The sequence below is a fragment of the Colletotrichum acutatum genome (genome assembly GCF_030867785.1).
Source record: "Colletotrichum acutatum strain CBS 112980 chromosome Unknown BDZ83scaffold_26, whole genome shotgun sequence".
Taxonomy (NCBI): domain Eukaryota; kingdom Fungi; phylum Ascomycota; class Sordariomycetes; order Glomerellales; family Glomerellaceae; genus Colletotrichum; species Colletotrichum acutatum.
Genome location: NW_026849020.1, coordinates 123,966 through 135,576, shown reverse-complemented (window position 1 = coordinate 135,576; position 11,611 = coordinate 123,966). Strand labels below are relative to the sequence as shown.

The following is an 11,611-nucleotide window of genomic DNA, read 5'->3' as shown; positions in this document are numbered from 1 at the left end:
ACACGATCAATGGGAAAACGAACATGTTGATTAATGGAATGTCTCACCGGGTATCCTGCTCTGTGGGTATCATGCTTCCTCTTTTTTGCTGCTCTGAACGACAAAATATTTTCCAGCTGTCCTCGACGCGGTCTCTAGAGGATTCCAGTCCTCAACTCCTTTGGTATCAATCTTTTCCCCGCGCAATCTCTTTGGTCGTTTCTTGTGACCGAAGCGGAGTTCCTTGCCCAGCGCATTCTGTAGCTTTTGCAAGCCGATCGTTGCTTCTGCCACGCCCTCTGTTGTTTCGTCGCGTAATGAACGAAGTGGTTCAACGCCAGTGGTATCCACGCTTTGAACATCGCGCACAAAATGTAGTTGAGAGTGCAGTGTGCGCAGCATCGCGGTCTCCTCCGCCTCGGATTCGGGGAGCGGAAGGGCGGACAGGCGAAGGAGGTGATGGAGCTTTGCGCGAGAAATTGGCTCCTCTGTTGATTGCTGCGCGGCGCCGCTCTTTGAGGAGGACGGGAGGAGAGAGGCGACAGACCATGTGGGTTTCGAGAGGATTGTCGATGCTGATCTTGGAGTTGAGAGGCGGACGGAGGAGGATGTGAATGTGCGGGTTTGGGGGAGGAGCGCGCTGCAGCGCCTGCAGAGTGGACGCATCGTGGCCATGGCCGTTATTCAATGGCCTAGGGCTGTGGATGTGATTTGTTGAGAGTGTTTGGAAGTCGTGATTGTAGGCTTGGTGTTGTCAAATTCGGTTGACTTAGAAAACGATTACTCTGGAACCTAGAGCTTGAACCCTGGTGTTTCTTCTCCAGCAGCCAAGGGACCAGGGGAAAGGCAACTCAAAGTCTCGACGAATGAGAGTGTCTGGACACGACTCCAACAGAACCCCACCACAGGAGCCTGCAACAGCAACACTGACATGGGGATTCGCAAGCAAACGTAAGCCACCCTCACCTTGGTTTCCGCTAAGCCACAGCGACTCACCCCGCGCGTCATCGCTGGCTGGGCTGGCTACTGGTGCCACCGAACCCCCCCGAAGAAGCCAGCCCAAAACGCAGGGCCAGCCGAAGTGGGCGGGTTGGGGGTGTGTCGCGCTGCTACAGTTTCGAAGCGCTGATGCCAGCCAGCAACCACCACCACTGCCACCTCTCACATCCTGAACAACGAACCAAGCGACGCACACCCTTCCTTTCTTCCTACAACCCGCGACCTGTCCTCTCGAGACACCTAGTATAAAGAGAGGTTCACGATAACCCACCTGACGAACGCACGTACACGACGGCACTGCAGGCCATCGAGACCCGACACTTATCGATCGAGAGACACATATACAACACACCACATAATCGTAGCCTAGTGCTTGCTTAATTCCGAAACCATGGCTCAGGACCCTCGCGCTCTGCTGCAAAAGGTGTGTTGATAGTGGACTTTTCTTCCAACCGCGGTGGTGCACTGTTCACGGTGTAGATGGCGGGGGAGAGAGACACCGCCGAAGTGACCCCGCGATGCATATTCATACTGGCTGTTATCGGTATGGTGACACATGATCGCTGACGTTTCGTGACCGCGCAGGCAGACAAGACGCTCTCAAGCGCCGGCGGCGGCTTCAGCTTCTTCGGCGGCCGGGAGGAAAAGTACCAGAATGCCGCGGACTTGTACATGCAGGCAGCCAACGCCTTTAAGATGCAGAAGCTCAGTCAGTCATTTCCCATCCCCTTCTACGAGTACCATCTTCCTATGCCTTTTCCCATGAAACAAGCAAAACTAACATCTTGCCCATCCCTACAGACCGTGAAGCAGGCCAGGCCTTTGAAAAAGCGGCCCAAGTACAGACCTCCAACCTCAAGGAGCCCGACGACGCCGCAAACACCCTCGTCGACGCCTTCAAGGCCTACCGCAAGGACGACCCTGAGGCCGCCGTCCGCTGTCTCGAGGTTGCCGTCACGCAGTACTGCTCCAAGGGCAACTTCCGCCGCGCGGCGGGCCACAAGGAGGCGCTCGGCGAGCTATTTGAGACGGAACTCGGCGACTCGAAACGCGCTCTCGAGAGCTACGAGGCTGCGGCGGGGTGGTACGAGGGCGACAACGCTGCTGCGTAGGTGGATCCGTGTCAGTTCTGGAGAGAAAACGACTTTGCTAACATTACTGTAAAAACCAGCCTCGCCAACAAGCTCTGGCTCAAGGTAGCAGACGTGGCCTCCCTCGAGGGCGACTACTACAAGGCCATTGAAAACTACGAAAAGGTGGCCGCCGTCTCTATCAATAACAACCTGATGAAGTACAGCGTCAAGGACTACTTCCTCCGCGCCGGTATCTGCCACCTCGCGACGGGCGACATGGTGGCCGCCCGCCGCGCCGTCGAAAAGTACGCCGACATGGACCCCGGGTTCGCCAACCAGCGCGAGTCCATGCTGCTCAACGACCTGCTCGCCGCCGTCGAGGGCGGCAACCAGGAGGAGTTTACGGATAAGCTGTTCCAGTATGATCAGGTTAGCAAGCTCGACAAGTGGAAGACGACGATGCTTGTGCGGGTGAAGAATGCGATTGAGGAGCCCGAGGATGAGTTTGCCTAAGTTTTTTCTTTGTTTTTAATGGTGGAGGCGAGGTCGGGGGGAAGGGAGTTAGTTACTCAGCATCGTTGGGATGCAGCACTGCGGACAATCGGACGTGGCTAGTCTGGATGAGAATTCCCCTGGAAGGAAAGTTGCCGAAATCATGGTTGTAACAGAGAGGACTTACTACACCACAAGAACCGGCATGGTCGGTTTTTTTTTTCCGTTTGAATAGAAATCCATATCCAACACATTACATCAAATGAATCATGGCGTAAAGAAGACTGGTGACAAGACTCTTGTGACAAGAAGTTCCATGTTCCCATCAATCAAGTAGCCGCGCCTACAACGTAGACCTTCATCCACTTCGAGTCAGGGTCACGATACAGATGAAGTTGAAGAATCATCAAGACCTTGGGGCCTAGTATATTCATCGTTCCCTCCTTGTCTTCTTAATCTAGTATTTGCGCAGTAAAAAACGACCAAAGAGGCCTCGACAGTTGCGTCGCGACTGCGAACAGCCCCATGCCAATCACCAATGGTCTCTCCCTCTGTGTGTCCCCCCTCTCTACCTGCTTTCTTTTGCTTGCTAGTTTGCATTTTCTGCTCGACAGCAATGCAGTTATCCGAAAATGGCAATAGAATCCAAGTTCTGGCTCGCAGCTGGAAATTGAAAGACTCGCAAAAAAATGAAGAACGACTTCTTGATGAGGAACCCCCTAGCCCTCTTTTAACCCCAGACTCCCCCCTTATGCTCGAAATGATTTTATACAATTCTGCCCCCTGCCGTTTATTAAACATACATTCTCCCTATCGTACAACGCAGAGAGGCAGAAAGTCGGAATGGTCGTCGAATCATGACCAGCAAATCGCCGGCAAACGTCATCGTCGACATCCATTCAGTTTGGTGGACTACCAACCATGCTGGGTACTTGCTTCCTGATGAACCCGTGTGCCCGTTGCTCGGCCCGAGGGACACCCTGGATCGCTCGTGGCTCTCTCATCAGACTGGGGTCCAGCTTGGTAGGAATCCGGGTGACGACGGTTCGGTACTCGCCCGGGAACTTGGCACTGGGAGCAGGCACCGAAGCCGTCCGCCACATGTGGTCCGAAGTATCGCCCAGATACGTCGGAATCTTGAGCTTTGATGGCGCAGCGAACCCTGATGCGTTGCTTGACGCGCCGTGCGACATACGGATAGTTGACAGACGAGAAAATCCCGTGGAGAGTCCCCTCCGGCCGCGAGCCTTCTTGGCCATGATGATCTCATCAAAGAGACGGATCGACGCGTGCGTCGCCGAGTGTGTCTCCCGCTCGTGAATGAACTCGTTGAAAGCTGGTGATTCGTTAGCATTGCCAAGGAACGTCATTCCGAGGAGCCATTATCTTACCTTGAGTTTCTCTCAACATTGTGGCGTACTCTTGTTGATCGTACGGAAGACTCTTAATGAAGCTGTTCATGTCGAAATTGTAGAGTTGGCCATTGTTCTTTTGCTCACGGGTAGGACGGCCTAGATGCTTTCTGTACGTGTACAAGAGACTAGCGAGGCATCGAACGAAAGCAGCCCGAACTCGGTCAGGGTGGAATGCTTCGCTGCACACCACGGAGACCTGTCCCAGGCAGCGGTTGTGAGAACGGGCATTGCAGTGAGAACACTCGTAGATGCCGTCTCCTTCTGACTTGTCGTCGCAGACAGAACATGTCGAGGACAAGTCATGGGCCATCCAGTTGAAGCAATGGCCCTCAACCCACACCATTGTGTCGGTATTCCGTACGGGCTGAATCAGCATGTTGGGCATGATGGTTGATGCCGCCAGGGTAGACTGGGCATACGTGGAAGGTGCATATCCGGGCGTGTACCCATTATACGAAGACTGCGAATCGACCGAGATGGCGGATACCGACATGCTTGGATTGTGTCCGTTGAGGAAGGGCAAGCTTGGTCGGTGGAGAGGAGGGTGCTTGTCCATGCCAAAGGACGAGCTGCGGCGGGACTTCTCATCAAAGTGGCCCGATTTCTTTTCTCTCAAAGTCTGTGCAAAGCCGGAATCGCTGCGTGACACAGGTGTGGTGGGCATCGGGGGGAAGTTCATCGAGACTGGTGAGATGGAAGATTGTGGGCTGGTTTTACCGGACTTGCTGGTAGTAGGCCGGTCCTTGCTGTGATCGCCAGCCTTCGAATGCAAGAAAGCATTGAAAATTGGTGGTCGCACCGAGTTCGGAGGAGCCGGCTCTCCGAAAGATGAAGAGTTCTGTGTAACCCACTTGCCCAAGGAGCTCGAGGCGACACTGGCGTTGTACAGAGTATCGTTCTCGACTGAGAAGGCATCATACGGGTACGACTCCATTGCGTATGGCGGGGGTCCAGTAGTCACTCCATACCGAATGTGATGCGGCGCGGCCACATGAAGTAAAGAAATGAGCTTGCGACGATGCTGTCGCGGAAGTCGAACGGGCTGGTTAGTGGCGTCGATCGTATCAAGGTCCAAATCAACCAGCACGTAGTCATCCTCAGGAAGCTCAATCTTCTCATATCGCCGCTCGATGCCTACGATGTAGGGGCAAGGTGCCTCCAGTGCCGAAATCAGACGCGCAGGGAGCACAGGAATAAAGATGCTCGCCCACTTAAGGGGATACAACAAATTGGCCAGTGCGTGGCATGCCAGATGAAGCATACCAGTGTGGGAGGAGAGGAAGATAATGCGAGACTCCGACATTGCGTACTCGAACAAAGCAACAATGTTCTCCATGGACAAACATCTGAATAGGGCGTAGATGTCAATGGTCCGGGCCCCTGGAATTTCGTTGATGGCTTCCTTTCGACAATATAGCCGCAGCTCTCGCACGCCTAGCTCGACCTGGGTCTTGGAAGCCAGCGGACTAAATGCCTCGGTGCACAGATTGACGACGTAACGCTCAAGAGGCTGCCAACGACCAACCTTGGGGGAGCTGGGTGGCACTCGGAGAACTGCACTGTCGGTCATAGGCACAACGATGGCTCGCAGCCATTCCTTCCAGAACGACATTCTCGTGGCGTCTCTTCCCAAAATACCGTAAGCTCTGGGGGCCCACAGTCCGCTCTCGCCAGCCGTCAAGCCGTCGATCTTGGACGCGGCACCGTGCCGAAGTGGTCTCAGCATTTCTGTCATGAGACTAATCTTCTCCTCAACAGCGCTAATCTGGTCATCCAGAGTGTCACGAGCGGAAGACCCCGAGGGAATTGTAGGGAGCTTCGCAAGCAACTGGGAGAGATGCGCACGCTCAGCCGCAAGTCGCACTCCCAGACTGGCCGCCAGTTCCCGCTCCTCGTTGGACATATGGCTCTGCCGCCACTGCTCACATCTTTTCTCCACTTCGTCTGCAACCTCGGATGTCAGGGCAGTCCAGATAATGATGGTAATACCATATATCTTGGAGTTATCGTCCGAAGTCATTGTGAAACCATGCCAGGTGGAACGTGGCCTGTCATCGGAAGACACGATCTGGATATCGTTCGGGAAGGCAAACATGGGAACGTAGTCTGGGAACCTCCCACGACGGGCGATCTCGTCTGTCGCGTCTTTGGCCGGGTACCTGTCCAACAAGACAGGCTCGAATCGTCTCTTGAGGGGATGCATGTCTGGATCCGTGTTCAGGGGCTCCGGAGGAGGAATGACCGAGTTGTAGTTGCTGAGTCGCTTGGCAGTCCTAATTGAAGCTGGAGCCAGCGTGTTAGTTGACCGGAAAGGACTTGAGGATTGCGCTACAGAGGAGGGTGGACCTTGGCGGGGTATCGTACCGGCTCCTGGCGTGCTCGCTCGAGGAGTGGTGGGTTGCTTGCGCATGCTGTTCATGTCCCTGAAACTCATCTTGCGGCGGATGCTGCCCTTGATGCTCCGCTCGATACTGCGTAGAGGACTTCTCCGGCCGCTCGCGTCGCCCTTGTCAGCCTTGATGCGCTCAGCTCTGGGGTTGACCATGGGGGGGCGGGCTTGTGTTTTGGCACCGGCACTGAAGGACAAGTCTTCCAAGAAGTTCTCTCGTTCGGAAGCGAACTTGAGCAAGGCCTTGTCAAAGTCGAAGCCTTCGATGAAAGGCCCTTCGCCATTGAGGCCAGGGGGGAGGCCATTGAAGACATTGAGGCCGGCACCGCTGCCGGAGCCATTGATCTGGCTCGCCTGGGAGGGTCGAATGGTAGCGCTACTCCGGTTGCTTCGCGTGTTCCCGTCTACTTCTTCGACAGTCTGAATGGAAAAGCGACTGGGGGCGCGGCCACCACCACCACCCGAGTTCTGCCTGGAATGGCGACCGACGCTGGAATGACGAGCAACGCGCTTGCTCGGGGTGGCGTTGAACTCGTTGTCGCTTTCCTCATACTCGCTGTCCTCGGCGATGGTGGACTCGACGTTGTTGGAGGGGGGCTGCGGGGTAGAGTCCTGATAGGAGACGGACTCTACGCCGGCGATCCAAAAGTAGTCGGCGAGCGGCGTCGAGGAGCTGTCCATGACATGTCACTTGCTGGTGACCAGCCGGATTGGCGATTTGGCGATATGTCTGGCCGGCGAGGATATTTTTTCCCAACGTCTCGTTGCTCTCGCACGGGGGGCTGGCCCGGGCTTTTTAATCGCGAGAGGGTCTCGGGGTCCTTTGGGTCGTTGAGTGGTCGGTCAGGACTGGGGGGGGTACTTTGTGGTACAAGTTGAACTTCGGTGCAGTGCGGTGGGTGGACAAGGCAGGGGTGCCAGGATCCGGGAGGTTCTGATGGAAAAGTCTCAGGCGACGACCTGGAGGGAATCGGGCTCGTTTAGCTATGGGATCCTGTCGAGGTCTCCATCCAAGACTGGAGAAGAGGAGGGGGAACAGAAGGCGGTGAACGCACGAACCAGGGAAAAATGCGACTGCTTCTCGACCAGCGACAGCTAAAGCGCCTAAGCAGCGGAGCAAAAGGGAGCAGGCCAGGCAGGGAAGCCGGAGGTAAAAGATCGAACCCGGATCGGAGAGGGGTGAAAGCGTCGCGTAGCGCGTGGCCAAGGTGATGTTGATGGCGGTAGGTAGGCCTAGTTATGATGGGATGTCGAGAACAGGAGCCGTTACGTGAGGTTAAGGTAGGGCAGACAAGCGAACCAAGAGTCGATGGGTGAATCAACAACAAGAGGAAGCCGCCAAAGGAGTGGATCTTGGGAGGGTTTGGCTTTGGGTGTCGAGAGGCGGAAGTGAGAGTTGACGAGTGAGGAGAGGCGTCAGCCAGGTCAAGATTGGTGCCAGAAGCAGGCTCGCATCAGACTGTCGCCTAGGTTTAGGTAGTAGATTGGTCGTGTCGGGCAAAGATAACAACAACGAACGAGAGAGGGCGACGGTGTATTTTTTTTTTCTTCTCCTCTTGTCTGCTCGCTCGGCATAAACCTTTTCCCCCTCTTCGTTTTTTCGGTGGTGACAGAAGAACAGACGCAGAGCCTCCAAGAAAAAGAAAGGAAAAGGAAAACAAAAAAGGAGATTTTCCCGGCAACAGGCAACAAACGACCAAACAAGAGTCGAGTCGTTGGATGAAGAGATGGAGGAGAATAAAGGCAAAGAAGATGGAAACAAATAATCAGGTGCAGCAGGATAAGTCAGGTCAGGTCTGGTTTGGTCAGGTACCAAGAAGCCACGCGTGGAAGGGATTTTCTATTCCTCTTCTGGCCGCGTCGTTCGGTTTCCCGATTTTACGGAGGTGTGTATTTCTAAATGCAAAGATATGGCAGGTACCTTGGTCCGTACTTTTGTGAGTGTGTGTGTGTGTGAAGAGTGAAAGGCAGTGTGGGCTCAGGCAAAAAGTCAAGTGAAAGTGAGCGCAACGGGACAACGAACAACAACAGCCACGGCACGGTTTGGGACAGAATGGGAAGCTAATGTGGTGATCGGGCTCGACGCGAGAGAGAAAAAGGGCAAGCACCAACCTTTGGGCGCCTTCATTCGCTGCTGCAGTGTGTTGGCGCTACCCGTTCAAGGAGGAAGGAGGTGGTGTGTGGCCACTGCCTGTGGTGTGAAGGTGCCAAGTGGTGTGGTGTGGGAAAAGGAAGGAGTGGGGACCGACAAGGGGGAGGCGGTAGACGGGCGGACAGTCAATTGGGAAGGAACACTCTGAGGTACGGGGGCACCTACCTTACCGCAGTACGCCAGTTGCGGGCGGGTGCAAGTGCACACGGGGGAAACAGCGGGCCCGGGGTGGCAGAAAAGGGCAGCCAAACCTGAGAAGACACGAAAGACAGGGGGAGGGGGAGATACCTTAGCATGCTTCTGCGGGATGGTCACTGGAGGAGGCGTACAAGCGTGGGAGGGCCCTGACAAGTCTGGCACTCCTGGGACACTGAAAGGTCGCAATGCAGCTGTGTACAGGGAAGTGCAAGCCGCAAGACCACAACAAACACTGGGCCCAATGGGACGCTGTGCTCATTTGCATCTAATTCGGTCGGGATTGGGAGGCGGCACGCCTGTTCTGCTGTGAACCGGAGCACGACGCTTTTAGAACTCCAGCTGTGACTGTACCAGGTATCTTGCTATGCCACTACCTTACCTTACCTACCTTACTATATGATGGATATTGAAAACATATTACCATACCTTAGTACCCTGCCTTTGTTTACGTTACGTGGTTACCCAGCGTACGGTACCAAGTATTCCCGTAAGGCTGGTGGTTGGGATGTGGGATATCCAATCTACACTGCCTGCCATCGCCCGTCCACAATCAGCTATGGTAAGGTAAGGTACCTGACGCCAACGATCCTATCAAACATATCCGTACCGTGACACTGCTATGGGCTGGATTTCACGTTGAAATTGTCTCTGGGCAACTTTCAAGAAGCGAACCTGGCGAGACTGGTGTGTCCATTCCCCTCCATTCCTCAAAAGCTGTTGAACCGGGCTGACGGATAACTGACGTGTCTCATACCGACTTTTTGTCTCGCTTTCTTTTTCGTGGAACCGAGATCTCAGAGGGCGGGAAGAAGCAATGACATATGCACTAAGACCCTCAAGTCCCCATCGAGGAATGTCTCTCGATTGCCGCTGCCGTGTCTCGCGCAGCGCGCGCACGCCGGTTGTCCATTCATGCTTTCAGCTGCTCGTGTGAGTCTGTCCAAGGTACGTAAAAAGGTATTAAATGTTGCCCCCGTTGTCCAAAGTCTCGCTTGGTCTGGACTCGGTGATAGAGCCATCTAGTGGTGCTGTCTCTGGCCTTAGCCTCCAATGCGACGTTCTTGGCCCCCATCCTCTCCTTCAACCGCCTTTCTTCTCATTTTCGGTCTAATGAGGCCAAGCTCTTGAAGAATATCACCTCGTGTTTGCCCCTTGCATAGTCGGCAGTATACTCTACGCCATCACCTAGTACACTCTCAACGGTGGCTACAGAAGATAGACTTGCGAGATAAGGTAGACCAGAGATGGTGAAGCGTGGAAAGAGTGTGCGAAGCCACCCTTGTGGTCCCTGAACTAGCGTTCCAGGCATGAGCCTAGCAACGTAGGCCTCCATTCGCTACCTAAGCCTGTACCCGCTAACCCTCGGAACAGGCAATGACAGTCAGGGCCCCGGGCTTCTCTCCCCTGGATCACTAATACCCTCGCGGCCATCTGCTTGCCGATCAACTGTTCTCACCAGTCATCACGGGGCAGGTAAGGTAGAGGAAGGTATCCGTCCAACAGTGTCCGTACCGAACCTGGAGGTTACCATCGGAGCAAGCGCTGGGGAGACGAGGGAGACAGACGACTTCCTTTTGCGAATTGTGGATGAAAATCCCATGTATTCGTACGGAGTAGGCACTGCGTATGATGTCCCGTAATCCATTCCATGCCAGAGCCCACATTCACCCACCGTCGTCCACACTTGCTGCCACTCTGATTCTGCCCATCAGACCCTTTTTTGACCCTTTTTCATGCCCTCCCATGTACTTCCTTGAACTTCCATTCCTTTTGGTGAATTCAGCTCCACCATCATGAAAATCCGCAATCCACCTTTTGCTATTCAACACATGTCCGTACTTAGCACTCTCAGTATCCGTACGAACACTCCGTACTGGAGCTGCACTGCAGGCTCCGCAACTTGCTCCTCCTCCGCCAGCATCCACTCCAAGCTCCTCTTTACTCGGCGATCTCCTCTTCAGCTCCAGTGCCATCACGGAATATTCCAAGGTAAATCGCTCTTCCCCTCACTTGCTTTTTCGCTGCTGCCGCCAGAGGCCCAGCATCGTGTACCTCTGGACGAGTACCTCTCGTGAAGTACTCACGCACTTGGTACCTTGGCAGATCTTTCTCAGCTCTGCCTCCTCTGCCGGCCCTCAGCTCTACCTTACTTGTCCACTAACTATCCCTCCCACAACAGTCCTTTCTTCTCTTTCTCCCGGGACTTCTGGTAGGTAGGTTCCGGCCAGTCAGCAACCCGAGAGCCCCCCATGATATCCATTGTCTCCAGAAAGTCTTGGGACCTGCTCCAATGAGGGGAGAAATCTGAAATGTGAGCGGCCTAGCGCTAGCCCACGACGCTTCCCAGGATGGAGGATGGAGGTCCTGTTCAATGCACCAAGCACCAAGCACCTGCAAAGCAACCTCGGGGGCTGCCCAACTAGAAAGCGCCCGTCTCGCAGAGTGCAGATAGGTACAACGGTATCTCACGCCTGTTTTCTTCAAGACGCACGTGTAAGAAGCATCTCACCCACGAGGACCAACCCACCCTGGCCTGCGCCTTTCGCTGAATGCGTCGACCACTGCTTACCTACCTTGCGCCAGCAGCCATGCGTAGGCAGCTTGGCATGATACTCCTCTTCTCGCAGTCTTTCGGGACACAGGACACACTGCGAGTCTCCGTACACGCACCAACAGCACACAATATCGAACAGAAGACGAAATACACTAGGTCCCGAATTCGCAAAATGCGCAATCCCAAGCTGAGGTCAACTCACAAGTCTCTTCTCCATTGGTACGATGGAGATGACGTCCGGCCATTCGTTAGCTCGCGGCCAAACCCTCCAAACTCCTGTCCCGAGATGCCGCGAACCGGCGCTTGGCTCCTGTCCAACCCCGTCCGCATCTCCATCCACGTATCGCCCGACATGAAAGA

General features: G+C 54.7%; 4 protein-coding genes across 4 annotated transcripts; 2 read left to right on the top strand and 2 right to left on the bottom strand.

Moving 5' to 3' along the window:
* Window positions 1-69: 69 nt before the first annotated feature.
* On the bottom strand, window positions 70-645 carry BDZ83DRAFT_573083 (uncharacterized protein; the record flags this gene model as incomplete). Its single annotated transcript, XM_060504587.1, has 1 exon — window positions 70-645. The coding sequence occupies one exon, from the start codon at window positions 643-645 to the stop codon at window positions 70-72; it is 576 nt and encodes a 191-aa protein (XP_060367243.1).
* Window positions 646-967: 322 nt separating this feature from the next.
* Window positions 968-2,957, top strand: BDZ83DRAFT_613655 (alpha-soluble NSF attachment protein). The gene is made up of 4 exons (XM_060507771.1): window positions 968-1,402; window positions 1,564-1,687; window positions 1,780-2,086; window positions 2,150-2,957. The coding sequence occupies exons 1-4, from the start codon at window positions 1,370-1,372 to the stop codon at window positions 2,562-2,564; spliced, it is 879 nt and encodes a 292-aa protein (XP_060367242.1). The 5' UTR covers window positions 968-1,369; the 3' UTR covers window positions 2,565-2,957.
* A 485-nt stretch (window positions 2,958-3,442) lies between these two features.
* On the bottom strand, window positions 3,443-7,028 carry BDZ83DRAFT_572993 (DENN domain-containing protein; the record flags this gene model as incomplete). Its single annotated transcript, XM_060504576.1, has 3 exons — window positions 3,443-3,879; window positions 3,935-6,241; window positions 6,323-7,028. The coding sequence occupies 3 exons, from the start codon at window positions 7,026-7,028 to the stop codon at window positions 3,443-3,445; spliced, it is 3,450 nt and encodes a 1,149-aa protein (XP_060367241.1).
* A 2,068-nt stretch (window positions 7,029-9,096) lies between these two features.
* On the top strand, window positions 9,097-11,120 carry BDZ83DRAFT_649767 (uncharacterized protein; the record flags this gene model as incomplete). The annotated part of the gene is made up of 5 exons (XM_060510310.1): window positions 9,097-9,261; window positions 10,023-10,170; window positions 10,541-10,686; window positions 10,801-10,910; window positions 11,045-11,120. 5 exons carry the CDS (start codon window positions 9,097-9,099, stop codon window positions 11,118-11,120), a joined length of 645 nt encoding a protein of 214 aa, XP_060367240.1.
* Window positions 11,121-11,611: the final 491 nt, after the last annotated feature.